An 18,204-nucleotide genomic window follows, 5' to 3' on the forward strand; every position below is an offset into this window, starting at 1 on the left:
TGGTGAGTGAGCAGCTGCGTAATGTTCACTGCCAGCCAGGTTAAACCATGGCAATTGCATGTATGTATAAGAGGGGGAAAAAAAGCCATACAAATGAGTCTTAATAGCAGCTAAGGGATGCTGTAGCCTTGTCCTGTTGTCGGCTGAGACAGAACAAGCCTACAAAAAAAAATTTCAAGGTACTTGACCCCCGCTTAATTTCAGAAGGAAAAGATAACACTGTTTAGATGTTGCATAGTTTGTATGGATAAATACAGGAGCTCTACAATACAGTGGTGGGGTGAACGCTGAAGCTTCAAGTTTCCTTTCAGTCTCTCAGTTTAGTTTAGTAGATAAGAGAGCCTGTTGATCCCATCAAATGACATCTGGATAAGGGATATGGCCTCAGTGAAAGTCTCTCTGAATATATTGATGTTTGTTTGGTTCAATTTTAAAGTTAACATTGCAGCCATATAATTTAATATGGTTCCTGTCTGAATTCACTGAAATGAATTTATAATTTAAAAAATTTACTAGGACATAGCAAAGGTTTCTTATCACTTTTGCGTAGCTGATAAATTGAAATATTGTTTGCTCCAGCTGTTAGTTGTTCATGCTCGACCAGAAGATCCAATTAAGACTTTACGGATGGAGCTTTATCAACAGTTCCTTAACAGATGCAGAGCCAGACTGGGATTCAGCTTGTCGTTTGGCTAGAGATGGCATTTTTTTTCTTTGTTTTATGTTTCATTCTAACACAGTTACAGTCTGAGCAAATTAAAAATCACATTTCCCCTTGTGTGTATTTGATCAAAATACTTTTTATATATGCTAATATAATAATTAGGTATACACCTTACAAATTAAATCCAGGGACATATTATCACTAAAATACCTTCACTGAAGTTTCGTTTTCTGAGAACTGGAGAAGCAGCAGAAATAAAGTAAAAATTCAAGGAAAAATAGTTCGGAGCTGTACTCTAGGTATGCATCCATTCTGCCTTTTTTTCTATGGAGTAAGAAATCAGTCATCTTCATCCAAACAAGGCAGAATGATGGAGCTGGAAAAAAAATTAACTTCTACTTAAATGAGATTATATGGCTTATTCTTGACATTCCAGATAATGTAGGTAGTTTTGAAATTAAAATTGTAAGAGTCACTCTTACAGCCTTCACTTTAAGCATAAAACTCTGTTGATAATTTGGAGGCAGTGTTACTAACATTGCCTGGAATAGAGTTTGTTTTAACAATCTCTTATAAACTAGAACTTGCATTGAAGATTGTGGCAGAAGAAAGGTATTCACGTTGTAAAATAAGAATTCTAATGTTCTTTATGGCAGTTATGATAGCTTGTGCAATTTCAGCTCAGTTTTCTTGTGTGTATTTACCAGAATACAAGCTAACTACATAATTTTTTTCCTGGTCTTCTTCAGTGATCAGGATGGATATAGAAAAAGATTATCTAGGCTTTCAGGGACAACTACAAATCTGTTACCTCCTAACTTCTGAGCACTTAATTTTGCAGCCTAGATAATTCCATTGTTAGAAAAGCTCCGTGTAATTAAATATGTTATGATGTCAAGAAGAATATGCAAAACAATGAATATACATTAAAAAAATAAGTTGCAGCTTCCACAAAATTATAATCTAAACGGCCAAAGGATATTAAGAAAAAAAAAACACAGAGATAAAATATACTCATACTTTGATTAGAACTGTGCCTTAAAAACTGGGTGGTTCTGGGTTCCTCTTTTTCTTCATAAGTTATCACTATTAGTAGTGCAGATATTAACCCACCAGCTGTGAAATCACATGCAGGGGACTCTAATTTCAAGAAGCCACAAACAACAGGAAAAGATAATCTCTTTAGAATTCAAAGATCCCATCTTCATTGGGCATCCATACTGATAATTGTGAGGTACCAAAATAACTAGGAATCAAGAAAGAATTTAATCTGTCATCAAATTAGTGATAATTTGAGTCCCTTCTGATATTTTTTTTAAGATCTGCAGATAAAGTTTCAAATTTCCTTGATTTGATGGCTCCAAGCTGTGGGTCTGAGAATGTGAAACTAGTGTATTCCTTGGAAAAGAATTTCTGGTTATGCAACTTCAGATATGTGTATTGCAAATAAAGCTGCAAAGATAGCCAGAAATGCTGTTTGCTAGAGTGAAGTCTTTCCTGTTCTTCTACTTTCTTCTGGCATCCTTTTTCAGATGAAGGATGGAGGTTTAACATACATGACTAGAGCACTTTCCCACCAAAAACTCCAGTCAGACCTGGTTCTAGATAATTTTTTTTAATCAGCTTAGGAAAACTGAATTTTGAAGTCATAACACAGGGAAAGGAGATGCAATGTCTGGACAAGGTCAGTGAAGCTCAAGGTAGGAGAAAAGTCTCTGTCTAAAACAGTATAAGCTTGGAATACTGTGGACAACACAAAAGCTCTGCAGCTGCTATTTCCTGACACTGCTGGGCCAACCTGACTCTCTCCATATCATGTCAGACCCTTAGAGTTCTCATAAGTCCAGACTCAGTCTATAAAGCTGCCTTACAGGCTATAACAGAGAGTAACGGAACGGATTCCTTCTCAGAGACCATACCAGCTGGGTAGGGCTTATCAGTCTAGATTTGGCTTATCAGTCTAGATTTGACGCACTGTGTTCCTAAAATGAAAAGGATTTCCAAGTACATGTAAGAGTCCAAGCTGCCTTTCTGAGGAGAAAAAAAAAAAAAAAAAAAAAAAAAAAAAAAAAAAGGGTTTGGTGGGGGGTTTTTCAAAAAAAATGAAAAAAAAAAAAAAAAAAAAAAAAAAAAGAGAATGCTGTAGTTGGGAGTATTTCACAAATCCAAGAGAAAGTACTTGTCTCAGGAAGTCATATTTATAGGGGAAGAAGTCTTACAAGTCAAATAACTCAGGAAAATTTCGTAGGTGCTTTAATGTAAGGTTCTACATGCACCGACGAGTCAGCTTAGGGCAAACCAATTTTCTTCAGAGAAAGACGAAATATAGGAAACATAAAGAGCAAATCTATTTTACCAGTGGAGTCTCTACTGCATGCAGAGAAATACACATTCCTTCTGGTACACTCTGGATGTGTCTTTGCTAACATTTTAGTTCAGATCAGGACTGTAAATTTAAAGTTAATCTCTCGATTACCCCTACCCATGCTTTGTTTGCATTCCAGAGCAGTGTTGGATTTCAAACCTGGATTCCTACCAGATGCAAATAAATTGTGAGATATACTCCAGTGAGTCTCCTGGACCCAGACTAGAGTGGGCCCAAAGTAAGCCTGCAAGCCTATATAGTGTGGACAGCAGGTCCTCAGCACAGATTGTTTTGCTTTACAGATCCTTTCCTATTACACAGCTTTACTTGCTAAAGTTCACATAGTGACCTACACTCTGGGACCTACAGAACAGGAAGAATCGTTAAGCAGGAGGCTTAGAAATCAGAGCAGGACCACCAGGCTGACCCACTGCCTCTAAATCTCCTGCTGCACCCTTCCTTTATTTAAATAACATTAAATACCCTTTTGGGATTTTTTTAATGTGTTCTCAACATAGATATTTTATGGAAAAAAATAAACTGTACTTCTTCAGCTTTTTTCATATTTAATGCTCTGTGAAAAATACTTCTGATATCCTGATAATATAATTTGTCAGCACGATATGCAGTATAGATATAAATGGTCTGTTACTCTTATTTCCTTGGGGCTTGAATGTTTTTTCTTGCCTTCTTTTTCAGCTCAAAGAACTGTTCCACTATATCAAGTCCGCACTAAGCTGTGTTAGGAGTCAGTCACTGTAACAAAAGAATCTTAGAAAAATTCCCCTTTCTGCCTTCAGTAAACTGGATGTATCAAGGGGATGGGACATTTGGGACACTTTCATTGGTTTTTCCATTTAATCAAAATGCCTGCTGAGAATCAGGAAGATAGCTTACACTAAACTCTCTGAATGGGAGTATTCTCTTTTCATTTTTTTTTTTCTGAAAGAATAATATGTCCTATTACTATGTTCACTTTTTGTGATTTAAATTAAAAAGCAGTCCTCCAATGGAGAAAGTATTTTGAAGATTCCCTACTTTTCCCAGATGTGAAAAGCAAAATATTATTTTTTTTCAGAGATTTGACCATATATTATAGGGCATGGTTATTTCTGGCAGGAAATTCTGGAAAAGCAGAGGAATTAGCCTAACCCTCCCTTCAGCTTGGAGCTGGACTGATCTTGAGGTCCCTGAAGGCCCCTGCCCATTAAACTGCCCTGAGGGAGTGCTGTTTGTTCCCATATATCATTCACAGTGTACATTTCTTGCATGAAACTCTCCAGCACATGAACTGCCACACAATTTCAACTAGTCTGAAAGCAAAAGCTTAACCCCCATGCAGGACTTGTATTATGTGGAAGTGGTGTTAAATTGTGAGGAAAATCTGTAGAAAGTTTCATTTCATGAATTTCTGAAAAAAAGACCAGCATTTTGGTCTTTTAGATCTCAGGAGCAAGACCTGCTTGACCTCTTACTGACAGTGAAATCAAGTTGTTTCCTTCAGTCAGAGCAAACATTCAAACATCTATGTTCTTTGCAGGAAAGAGCCAAGAAAACAGTATTTATTGCATTTATGTACTGCTAGATCAAAAAAAAACAAATAAATCCAGTGGGCTTCCTCAGCTGTTCCTTAAGCCAAGAATACTCTGTAGTTAATCTGATGAGGTGTCATGAGGTAGGTACAGGACCTTCATGTCCTTTCTGTGTCCTGTGAGGCAAAGGTACTATAGTCATCGCAAAGCAGTGACAATCTCTGTGCCAGATCTTAGTGTTTCTCACCACAGTAGATGTTCATGCCACTCTTTATTCTTCTCACATGTACAAAGACATTCTGCCATACTAAGTTCTTGATTTAAAATTTACGCGTTGGTAACACTATTTTCTGATTTATTTTACATGTAAGAAGTTATTCCTAATTTTCTGGAGGGTGGTGGGGGAGGAATGTTGTCTTGCCTTCTCTGTTCTCTCCTATCCCGTGAAAAAACACCCGCTGAAGAAGACCTCCAGGTTTTGAAATGGGGAAGTCTGTACTACTTTCCGTTGACCTCAGAGGCACTGTATAGGAAGCACCTAAAAACTTGAACAGCTTATTCTGGTTCCTTATCTTTCCTGTTGAGTATTACTGAAAACTGCTGATGCAAACAGCAATGCAGCAATTACTAAGGCAAATTAACATCACTGAAATGTTTGACTTTCTCTTTACAGGAAGTACCTGATAAAAACAAAACTAATGGACTATATTTTAGAGATGGAAAATGTCGGATTGACTACATCCTGGTATATAGAAAATCTAACCCACAGGCAGAAAAGAGGGAAATATTTGAGAGAAATATCAGAGCAGAAGGTCTTCAAATGGAAAAAGAGGTAAGAGAGCTTTCTAGAAAAAAGCTTCCAACATTTAAAGATGTGTAGAATCTGAGGGTATGAGGTTTATTTACTCTGAAACCCCTTTACGCTGTTGTAGCAGCAGAAAAATGCTTTCAAGCATGCTTAAATATGGGCTATTCATTGACAGAGCAGTGGGAAAGCATAGCCTAAAGGAAAATCAGCACATGGACTGAAGTCCAAAACAGGCCATTACAGTCACCTTTTTCAACCTTATGTACAAGTAGGCCACAGAATTTCACCCACTGTGCTGTGCAATAGGGTTTGGATGGCTTAAATTCTAATGAGTGCAATCCACATTTCTGCACCTACGTTTCCTTTTAGCTGCCTGCTTCACTCTCTGCTGAGGCTCTCGATACTCTTTCCAGAGACTTAACTAGACCCCTGCCTTCCTTTTCCTGTCAGCTTAAGCGTAGGGACCTGAGCAGAATTTTGGTAGTTTGAAAACAGCATAAAATCTCTCCTTCTCTCTTAATCCTGAACATTGAAATAATTGGACAGTATATATGAGTTGTTTCTACCAATGATATTTCCAACACAATGTCCTAAAACAGTAAATTGTTTCTGGACAAGAGTGTAAAAATGAATTTAAAGTGTTTAAAAATGTATTGATGTGATAGGTAGCAGTATCAAGGCTTAAAGAGACCATCCCTCTTTTGCCGAGACTATGCTCTTTCTTAAACTTCTGTAAGTGTGTTTAGACAAGGCTTAAGTCTCACTTCCATGCCAAATAGATATTGCTGAATATTTACCTTTACTTGTGCTTGATCAACTCACACTCATGCTAATATGCATTGTCATACTGCCACTGATGGAAATGATAGACGAATTTTCAGGTTACAGGCTTTGATCAATTATGTGGGTGTTTGTACATTTTCTCCCTTTCACTGAATTCCCGGTATATGCATAGATATTCTGCCTGTGTACCTGAAAGACACGCTTCTTTAGAGAACACTAGGGAGAAAATGATGGAAGCTGTTTCTCTCCAGAATAATGAAAATCTTTCATTTTTTAAAATGTTTTTGAATAAACACAGGTACTGGTGGATATAAGTACGTAAGAACATATCACTGGTTACATCAACCAGTTGTCATAAACTATTCCTTCAAATAACCTGGAAGTCAGCATCTTTAGTGCTGCAGTAGTTGACAGGTGTTTTCAGTGGCAGCCATCAGTCATTTATTACATTTCCTGTAAACATACCACTGTCTGTAGGAATTGTAACCCAACATCCAAGAACACAAGAGTGTTGCTGCAGCTGTTCAGTTTCATATCCTAGAATTCTTCCCTGCTTCCACCATGAGAGATGCTGAAGAAGTCTCTGAAGTTTGGGCAGTGTAGAAAATGAACACAGAATGAGTCATCCCTATTGATACATTTGCCCAACGGTTTGGCACCAGTCTTTTCCTCCTTCATGATTTTTGCAGATTTATTACTGTGCTAAGGTCAGCAGTGAAAGCTATGAAAACACTTTATATTTTAAATGTTATGAAACTTCTTGCAAAGTTCTACTCAGAAAACTTTTTTAAATCAATGATTTAAGTGCTTACTGTAGAGTTTTCTCATGGCTTTCAAACCCATTTATTTGGACTTTGCTGCCTAGGCTGCATGAATGTTCTGCTTATTTGATTATTCATTTCCATTTCTATTGCGCTGCTGACATGCAGTTTTATTTCTTATTAATCTCATTTTGCCTTGGTGTGACTTCTTGCCAGCATTAGTAATTGTACATTTTCTAAACTCAGAATGATCAAAATGAGGTCGCGTTACATGACTCAGGCTAATGTTTTTAAAATCTAGGGTAGCAATCTTTTTTAACATATGACTCTGACTTAAAATTAAACTCTAGCATGTATATTTTATGATCACATTAGTTTCCAAATTTAATTACAGTCCCAAAGGAAATAGGTACATTCTTGGTACGCTCCCTGTCCCTCCCCACAGAATAACAACTGTGCTGCATAATGCTTAGGTTTAAACTAAGCAGTGTGATCAGTTAATGCCTAGATTATTTCTCATTATTTTTGCTTCTCCTCTTGGTGAGACTACACATCATTCTGAGTTTCAATTCTAGAAGATTTTAACAGCAGGTCTGTTTTCTGGTTGTCCATATATAATATATTGTTTCCACTGGGAAAATTTGCTCCTGGATAAAACAAAAGACTTGTCTGTGGCTTTGGTCACAGAACTTTTATAGAGGCAAAAGGCTGTAACCACTGGACTGAAAGAAACTTTTTACCTTATATGAATTTTGTGCGATCGTTGGTTCATTCTTCTTTGGCTACTGCCTGTTCATATATTGACATTTGATTGTGTTAGTCCTGTCTTTTTTATGTGAAATCAGTGGCAGAGGGGAAAACTTACAGAGCTGTTCACACTGAAGTTTCAAAACTGTATTCCTCAGTAACACTGCAGAGAGAGGAAAATTCATTGCAGTGGCTCTCTGACAAGTGTAGCACAGCAGAATACTCAGGAAGTGGTGAGTGCAGGGAGTGAAGTGTTCACTTAACAGCACGAAATGAGAAAGTGGATCTGAAATGAATTAATACATGTTGAGATAACTTCAGGCACAATGTCAAGATCATGTATCTGAGAAAGGTCTGAGTAGGTACATGTTTCTGAGTCTAGAAAAAGGTGGTAACATTTTGCAGATATTCCCCAATGAATTCACACTCACATTCTTCAGCTATGCCACACCATCTTCCATGGAAGTTCTGACAGATTTGGTGCTCTGTATATCTGTCAGTAAACAAAGAGAGGAGTCCACACCAAGGAACAGATGATTGAATTAGTGAAGGTATGGAAAACAGAGCTCTATGAGTGAATGCTAATCGAGTGGAAGAGCATGAATCTTTTTCTGACCCTTCTCCCTGCTTTTCAGTGTATCTGGGGTCTGGATAGGAGGACTGTGTTGTCGCAGTCCATGGATCACATCCAGCACATGTGATCATATGCATAGAAGCTCTAGGTAAGTTAATTGAAAATATAGGTCACTTCAGGAAAAGAGACTGTATTTTCTTTTCAGTCAGATATAAAATTTCCTATATTGTTTTATCCCTTTTTACAATGTCTCACAATTGAGATAAATAACTATGATATCCTGGCTCTGGGATTCTTGATGACCCTACTGTTTTCATTTTTGATACTCTTTGAAACAGCATTATGTTCTGGGTAAAATGGTGAGGGCAGTCTCCGAAGGTAGCAAGGTCTTATCAGAGATGAGGTACCAATAGCATTGCCAGTTTTTAGCCAGGGATACCTTCTGTAAATATTACACAAGACTCCTACCTTCCAGAGTTGACTGGTAAATGGTTAACAGGAGACAGGGTACTACTGTCCACATTCTGAGGATATGTTTCATATTTATCCAAATACAAGATAAACCTGAAACTAAGATCAGCCCACTGATGCTCAGAAAAAAATAACTTACGTTCACTTTTTTGTAAAGAGAAAATACAGATCATGTCTGTCATTCCAAATGCAGTGTTCATCCCTCTGGGACAGTAAAAACACAGCATTTTTCTGGAAAACCTCTTTTCAAGAGAGAATGAAGAGTCAGAATTACATTGGGCCCATGGTATTTTTCACAAGAGCAAAGATTTATAAATTCAACCTCTTGGCCAAAATCCAGCTAAATTCCCTTATCCCAAATTATTCCTGCAGCTTCTGTTAATGTATTTTAATCCATGTCCTAAATGGCCAGGTAGAACAAAATTGCTGTTAACAGTAAGTAAACTGTGCTAGTATGTGGATACAGTATTACAGACAGCTTTCAGTAAGGTGCTTTAAATTGTACTACACTAACAGAGCATGTGCAGAGGTAGCCAGCATGGGGCAGCTAATATACATAACTTGTTCACTTGCAACCTATTTAAGCTGGACTGTAATGCAATGTAAATACAGAATGGAGGTAAGGAAGTTCAAAGAGCTCTATGCTGGATGAACAAACACAGACCACACCTGGATTTGTAATTTGTAAAAGAGAAGGTCGTCCTAGATATAAGTAAATACTGTGTATCCAGAATGAATCTGGTGTTGGGTAGATCTGGTTGTGTAGCACTAGGAACAGACGTTTAATTTGAACTTGGTGTGGGTTTTTTGATGTTTTTTGCTTCTCATGACTGCACTAAGCTATTGCATACAGAGTAGTTCTACAACTAAATGTACTTGGCACATTTTGCTTAATGATTGTGTCCAAAGTTCTTAATTTATAATTTGTAAGTTGATTTGATAGTTTATTTGAAAAGGCATTTGATATGCTAGTAGAAAATGATAGATAGAAATGGAGTAAAGGGGAACTAATCACATAAGTAGTGAAAGTGGTATTCAGGTCCTTTATTTTATGTATTTTACATATTTATATGTATTAATGTTTCAGTATAAAAGCAATTAACTGCTTTAAAGCATCAGCATTCCTTACTGCCTTAAAAAAGCAGGTCTCCTTACAGCTACTGGATGTAGAATATGTTTCAGGAACTAGTTTCAGATGTTTTACAAAAAGCGGTCAATCCATTTGGGCTTCTGCCCACACATTGATGTTTGCATTTCCCAGATAAAAGAAGATGTTAGTGTAGTGTACTGGTCCAGTTTTCAGGAAGAATCCAAATTATGTGGTTTTTGTGTTACTTGCCCAATTAAAAATGTAAATATTGCCACCATAAGTGTCAAGCTGTAACCAGGGCATCTCTAATTGCATTCCCTCCCTGCCTCAAGCAGCAGCTGACATTTCTGGGCAACATCTGGCAGCCAATATGCATCCGGTCTACACAATAGGCAGTAGAAATATACATTAGGTTTTCTCTATGAAAACACAGAAATGGAAGAAAAGTACAGCATAAGCTTCACTTTTGTTGTATGAACAAATTTCTACTAGCAAGTGTAAATCTGAGTCTGAAAGTTAAGTTTAGAGAGCTTTTGCAGTAGTTGATGTGATATAATAACACAATACTATTATTTCATGACTTTTCAAGTTTGCAAGCAGATGTAGCGGTTCATGGTGATGTAGTAGGAGTTCTATGAAGCAGTTTGTCTTCATGTGGCTGTAACTTTGTGCTAATGGGACAGGACTTCAGAGGCTAGAAATGGATTCAGTAAGAGACTTATATTTAGCAGCAACTTAGAGCCTGGTTTAAAATGATGAATGTTAAGAGAAATTACAGATGACAGAAAGAGAACACAATATAGTATCCTCATGACTCTTGGCTCATCCCTGAGTGTGAAACTAAAATAGACTTATGACCATGTCAAAGTGAGGTAAAAGTTAGAAATAAAGAATGAGTATGGAAGACCAAGAACTTCGAAGACTGAAACCTTAAAGACAGTTGTGCTCAGAAGGTGAGACTGTGAAAGAGATGTTATAATCAACAGCTATTGCTCGTGAGCATAATCAAATATTATCATCTTTCTTTCTGGCAAAAATGACATCTACCACTTTTTGTTGTTGTTGTTAGCACTGCAGAGCCAAAACAGTTACGTGAGACTGATCTACTTTTTTCTGGTTTGCACATTATCACTGCACTCATGAGTTCATGAGACTCCGGTTACATAAACATTCTTGCTGATTGTGATTCATGGGCAGAAAAGAACTAAGCTGACTTCTAGACCCCAAGTGACATCTGAGTGAGGAAAGATGTTTTATAAACAAATAAATAAAAATTCCCAGCTAACTCTAAGTTTCTTTTTCAACTATGACTTCAGTTTATTCAGTTATTGAAAGAATAAGAATTTATTTGTGATTTATTGCTCTATAGATGTGAATTGAATCAACCAGGCATACACTTTATAATGGAGTGCCCAGCCTATGGCCCACTATTTGCAGCTTTCCAGGAAAGTTTGTGTGGTAGCCAGGAGCAAGCTGCAGGTCAGCTGGGGAATATTTTCCTGGCTACTAGTTTTCTTTTGGTGAACGTATCTTTTCCCTGCCATGTTGAGCTTACTCTGTGCATACCAAAAACCCCTATTCACTAGAGGAAAGGGTGGGCAGGGAAAGCTTCCACCACCAAAATAGCATCTGCTGTCCTCTGAGCTTTTTTTTACATAGAGAAAGGTATCTGTGAGCATGCAATGCGTGTGAGATATGTGCTAGGATGCACCAGGACAGCCATGTCTGTGATGATCATCTGCGCTGTGCAGGCATGGTAGGTCAGGCCACATGAAGGATGTTGCCTATGGCTAACAGACTTCTCTTTAGGAAAAATTGGCATTTGGACAAAACTAGGCCTTCTTGGTCTTTGGAGAATATCAGATGTTGTACTGAGTTTGCATGGCAAGGTTTTGGTAGTGGAGGGCTACAGGGTGGCTTCTGTGAGAAGCTGCTAGAAGCTTCCCCTGTGTCCGATAGAACCAATGCCAGCCAGTTCCAAGATTGATCCACTGGTGGCCAAGGCTGAGCCCATCAGTGATGGTAATAGCACCTCTGTGATAACATATTTAAGAAGGAAAGAAAAAAAAACCTGCTGTGGAAACAGCAGCGGAGAGGACAGAGATGTGAGAGAAACAACTCTGCAGACACCAAGGTCAGTGAAGGAGGGGAAGGAGGTGCTCCAGGCGCTGGAGCAGAGATTCCCCTGCAGCCTGTGGTGAAGAACCTGGTGAGGCAGCTGTGCCTCTGCAGCCCATGGAAGTCCATGGCAGAGCAGATCTCCACCTGCAGGCCATGGAGGACCCCGCGCCAGAGCAGCTGGGTGCACCCAAAGGAGGCCTCTGCTGGAGCTGGCTCCTGGCAGAATCTGTGGACCTGTGGAGAGGAGCCCACACTGGAGCAGGTTTGCTGGTTGGACTTGTGATCCTATGGGGGACCCACGCTGGAGCAGTCTGTTCCAGCTGCACTCTGTGGAAAGGACCCATGTCAGAGCAGTTCATGAAGAACTGTAGCCCATGGGAAGGTCTCATGTTGGAGAAGTTCATGGAGGACTGTCTCCCATGGGAGGCACCCCACACTGGAGCAGGGGAAGAGAGCAAGGAGGAAGGAGTGGCAGAATCAATGTGTGATGAACTGACCACAACCCCCATTCCCCATCCCTCTGCACTGCTCAGAGAGAGGAGGTAGAGAAAATTGGGAGTGAAGTTGAGCCTGGGAAGAAGGGAGGAGTGGGCAGAAAGTGTTTTTAGGATTTGGTTTTATTTCTTGTTACCCTGTTCTGATTTGATCGGTAATTAAATTAATTGAGTGTGGTCTGTTTTGCCCATGATGGTGCCTGGTGAGTGCTCTCCCTGTCCTTATCTCAACCCACAAGCCTCTCATTATATTTTCTCTTCCCTCTCCCCTCTCCAGCTGAGGACGGGGTTTTAGTGGCCACCTGGCATCCAGCCAAGGTCAACCCACCACAGATGTAGTTCAGTGTTCATCTACTACTACTACTGTTAGCTAATATAAAGCATTCATGCACTCTAGAAAGTTGCTTTAGACTCTCACTTTTCTGATCCTATTATTCAATATGTAAATATCTACAGCTAATGAACTTGCAGTACAAATTTTGCAGCCTGCAGGAGCTGTGGTTTCATGAGCAGCATAATATCTGATTATTAGCAGGTACAGTTTGTTATTTAATGTTTAAGCACTGTGTCTGATTGCATCCGCAAATCATGGATGGAGGCACCAAAAGTGACATGAACTATACCTGCAAAAAGGGAACCAAGCCCACCACATGCATTATAAGTGAAAGTGCTTCCAGCTATTTAATTTAGAACATTGGGCTGTTCATTTCATCCAAATTCAGCTAGAGCAAGTTAAGAACAAACTGGTCTTCTGAAGGTTTATTGTCAGTTCATTATCTAATGCAAATAGCAAGTGGAGTCTCTTTTCAGCAGTGTTTTACAGAAAAATGTATAGGTATGAACAGAACAATGTCCTTTTCCAGAGAGTGCTCTGTACCAAAAAGCATTGTCATGAAACGGTGGAGGAGTTTCCAGCTTTCTGGGCCTCCAAGGGAAAATGCTTTAGATTTCAGACACTATGTCCACTGTACTGTACAGTGGCAATTTAGAAGAGAAAGGTGAGGAGCTACATGGAAGTCTGAATGGATAGAGTTTGAACTCAAATGTCAGGTATGCAGTTTTTTAAAAGTAATCTTCCTGATTGCCTGAGGGAGCCCAGAAATTAATATGCTTCCAAGCTGACAAATTCCAGCCTTTAACAGGACTTTGTAAAGCTAGTAGACTAAGAAACTGTTGCTGAATAATTGATATACATTTGAAAAAAGTATGGCATTTTAATGGCATATGGAGGTAATATAGAAAATATGTAGATAACTCAAAAGGGATGAAAAGGCCCCTGAGATACTTTTCCTTCAGGAGTGCTGAGTGGGATATTTTTTTTGTCAAATACTTTCCTGACATCCATCTTCAAAAATCAGAATGTCTAAAACCTTTTGAAGGACACCAGGCTCATGGCAAAAAAAATAGACAGGTGATAGATTAAAAAAAAACCTATGAAGGTTACATATGAGATGTCCCCTATATGTCAAAAGTCACCTTTCCCTTTACAATAATTGGTCTTAAACTGCAATTATTTTTGAGATGTTGTTTGCCTGACAGTGGCATCAGGAACAAGTGCAATGCACAAGGCTACAGTCACTTAATGCACAGTGAGAGTTTTCATTGCCCAAAGGTGGCTTGTTGCGACTCTCCCTGATAGTACTGGTTTAATGAGCAGAAATATAGAGCTGTCTGTAGGGAACAGAAAGACAGAGTATGTAGAAATGCCAGCAGTCCATTTTATGTTCTCATTTCATGTTGGTGATGTTGGTATTGAACTTGCTTTGAGAAGACAGCATTGTATTTCCAGCATTATGCTTCTCAACAAATGGTAATGATTTCAAATGGCTGCAGTGCCTTCTTGGTCCAGGGGACATTTGCATCTTCCCTTGATTTTTCCTTGCAGTGTGAAGTGGTGTGGGGCTCCCCTCACTGGAAGTAGTCCCAGGAGGGAAGCAGGAATCTTGAGAGAACAGTTCCCTTTCTCACTGGCACAAGGTCTCCAGGCACTCTTGTCATCCAATTACTTTCTTTGTTATACTGGCTTAATTCTGTCATGGAGTGAGTGGAGCATTGGAGCTGTGTGCCTTGGATTAACTGTATTTTAATTGTGGTAAGAGCCTCACAAATAGAGCTAGTCAAATTACCTCAGTGCTCAGACCTTATCGAAAAAGACGTTTCAGTTTATGGCTCTCTGGGCCCAAATTAAATGCAGCATTGTCCACTGCATATTTACGTATTTGTTTCTTGCTATTGAGTGGTAGTGAAGTGATGTTGTAAATGAAGTTTAATAAAGCCTGACCTGAGGGAAAAATATTCCTGAGACAGACATATTGACTGAAACCTCTGTCAGCCAGTTAGTTATGTCCCCCTGTTTAAAGTCTTATCTGATTTACAAAACTCTCTTCTGTGCACAAATATATTTTATATTCTTATATGAAAGCTTTTAAAAGAATCTCTAAAAGTGCCTTTTAAGCAAAACAGTATAAAGACCCTTGTCCTTCTTGGAGGTCTTCATGGTACAGTATTTACTACTTTTCTTGGGCACACCTTGTTTTTTCTGTTAATAGACTCAAATAGATCTTTCCATTTATAACAAATGAGATTTACTCCCCTTTCTGAATTGTCCACTGTCAAGCACTAATATAAGAACTTTTTGCTGTTTTTCTTTAAAAACCATCTCTTCTACCTTTTTAAAATTTAAAACATTCCATAAAGAAGAAACTTCCATAGTGAAAAAGTAGATAGGAGAAGAACGAAACAGAGACCTGTAAATCTATACCCTGACTCTATACTTTCTCTTGCAATACAGAAAATTCATGTTATTTTTAATGACTGGTAGATTTGGAGACATTTCCTCTTCGCTTTCAACGTGTTTATTTGACCTTCTCCTTTCAGGTTAGTTTATATAAATGTCATGTTTTGAAAAACTGTAACTGTAGGCTAGCAATGACAGTAGAATATTCAGGGATTTTGACATTCACATACTTCTACATGTAAGAAGTAGAAGCATATAGTTTTCCTATATCTTTCTGTGTCTGTAATAACATATCTAAGATTAAGTTTAGACAATTTCCTTACGTAGAAATTTAAGGGTTTGAATTTAGGTATTAGATAGGTTTTTAAATTAAATTGGTTGGAAAATTATTTCCCATAATAATTATTTCCCATAATAAGCTGTTACAACCTATCCATCTAATTTCAGTTTATTCTTTTCACATTTTTAGTTTAATTGGTTTAGTTTCAGAAGCAGAAATTGTTTTTTGAAAGTGTATCAGCAAGCTTATTTTCTTGACTGGTAGTTGCTAAATTCCAATTAATATATTTTTCTCCACTTTTAGCATTCTTCTCTTGTCTTCTTTTTTGTGAGAAAAAATGCATCTACTGAAACCTCTTTTATTCAGGTCATTCCCTTCAAAACAGACATTTAAATGAGACACTTACAACATTCGAGTGATTCCACTAATTGTGAAAATCTGATTTACTTAATTACCAAACATCAATGAAGAAGTTACCCACTTTTCATAGAATCCTAGAATCATAGAATGTGTTGGGTTGGACAGGACCTTAAAGATCATCAAGTTCCAACCCCCCTGCCATGGGCAGGGACACCTCCCACCAGACCAGGTTGCTCAAAGCCTCATCCAGCCTGGCCTTGAACATCTCCAGGGATGGGGCATCCACAGCTTCCCTGGGCAACTGGTTCCAGTGTCTCACGACCCTCCAAATTATCCTATGATTCTACAAAAGGGCTGGGAAAGACCCCTTTCTGAATAGCTTTCTCCTAAATCTGAGTGTAAAATCTCTTTAGAAATACAACACAAGCCCTTAACATCTTGAAACAAATATTTTGTGTTTATGGAGGATGACTTAACAGAAGGCAGAAAAGGAGAAAAGCAAGGAATTCATAGTCATTAATATAGATTAGACTGGGCAAAGAGTTTTAGCCAAGGAAAGAAGGAAACATTTTGAAAATGTGAAAAAAATAGATTCAAAATTAAATGTCTGATATTAAAATGCCATACTAGTTGATAAGAAAGGCTTAGCTTTATGAAAGAGAACACAGAATTAAAAAAGAAGATAAAATGTTTAGAAGTGATTATATAATCCAGTAATACACCAAAGCATGCTATTTTGTGTGGACAATATTTAACCTTAAATCAAATGGAAAATTTTGATTGTGCTTACCTACAAATTTTTAGAAATCTTGTTCAATTTGGTTCATTTTCATATAATATATTCAGTTTGGTGTTGAAACAAAATGCATTTCTCTCTTAAATGGCACCACAGCTGATCACTGAAATGTTCATAGGACTAACTATGCCTAGCTAGAAAACATTTTTATTTGCTGATTTTATTCTCAATTTATTTCACAGACTACCAGTAAGGCATCAAGGATATTTTCCATCAGATACTGTGTAACACAAAAGAAAATCTCGTTTCCTAAACTCATTACTAGATTCCCAATGCAGAAATGAGCTGACAGCAGCCTTTGCAGTCAGGTTCACTGCACAGGCATTTTGCTTCCTGTGACTACAAGAAAGTAAAATTAGATCAACAGCCTGGGACACAGTGCCAGACCAACAATTTTATTCAAATCTCACCAGGGTATACACAGAAGTGAATGGATTACTTGCACTCATGTTTCTTATCTCATGTTCAGAAGTTATCACAGTCAGAACCTAAAGTTTGCAGTGGGAACATGAATATCTTTCAGGTTTTCCTGAATACCTAGAATTTGTATTTTCTAAATAGTGCATATGTGCCTCTCTAAATGCCTGACAGACATTCTCCCTAACTATCAGTAAAGCCCCAGAGCACTGTCAACAAACTGCTACCAATATCCACAAGCAGTCATCTGTTTTATTGTGTTACTCTTGAGTACCTAGCCTCTTGTAAACTGAATTGTTCTAAGTGTATGTTTTTAACAAAGGGAAGACATGTTTCTAATGTCCTTAGACACTTAATTTTGATCTTGAAGCCTATAGAACCTGAAGATCTCAGAAATTATTTTTAAGGAAAAAAATAATATCTTCCACAGTAAGTGCCGCACACAAATACTGTTCAAAATATCCTAAAATTATCTCTGAAGGAAGTTGGATGGGTTTGGAGAAACTTAAACTTTAAATATAATTTTTGCCTGAATCATCTATAATTTTTATCAAATAGCTCTTTATTTCTTTATTGATTTTCATGTGGTGAAAGCAAAACAAGGGGGGAGGATGTGTGGATGATGGGTTTAGTTTTTCCAAAGTCAGGAACTGTGTCTTCATTGCTGCCTTATTCCCAGAGATTATTACAGTAACATCCATGTGTGAGCATGAGGCTTCTTCTTTTATCCCAGACTAGACACTGTCAGCCCCCCATATGACCCTTACAGCCCCACATCCCAACTCCTGGAAATCCTCAGTTAGTGTTAGATGGGATCTGTGGACCCACCTTAGTTGCATCTGTTGCCTTTGAGATGGTGCTATGCCTTGTTTTTTCCTGTTCACCTGGGGTTAGTACAAGCATCAAAGAAGTTTAATGTGCAAACAAGTCTTATTTTAGCAAAAGATTAGGTACCAGGACTGAAGAAGAAAATATGGCAAACTACACTTTTATCTCATACTTAACACGTAAAGATCTCCCTGCTTGAGCCACTGTCTCAGCCACACTGGGCGAGCTAAGGAAGTCTTGTCTGTCTTGCTTCTCCTGCTGCAAGTCTCCCAAGACTGACGACCTGTGGAGTATTTTGAGATTGCTTCTTAACCCTGCCTTTTCCCCAGGGTTTAAACCCCCCCCCCCCCCTCTTTTTTTCACCCCTCCCATCTTC

General features: G+C 38.2%; 1 protein-coding gene across 1 annotated transcript in view; it reads left to right on the forward strand.

The window, feature by feature from the left end:
- Positions 1-5,234: 5,234 nt before the first annotated feature.
- The window catches only part of ANO4 (anoctamin 4), a gene marked incomplete at its 5' end in the record, with an annotated part of 91,858 nt that continues 78,888 nt past the window's right edge, over positions 5,235-18,204 (forward strand). The window contains one exon of the mRNA XM_010075870.1: positions 5,235-5,393. Coding sequence (XP_010074172.1) covers positions 5,235-5,393 — 159 coding nt within the window. The remainder of the gene's footprint in view (positions 5,394-18,204) is intronic.

This window comes from Pterocles gutturalis, unplaced genomic scaffold, assembly GCF_000699245.1.
Source record: "Pterocles gutturalis isolate BGI_N339 unplaced genomic scaffold, ASM69924v1 scaffold628, whole genome shotgun sequence".
In the NCBI taxonomy this organism is placed as follows: Eukaryota; Metazoa; Chordata; class Aves; order Pterocliformes; family Pteroclidae; genus Pterocles; species Pterocles gutturalis.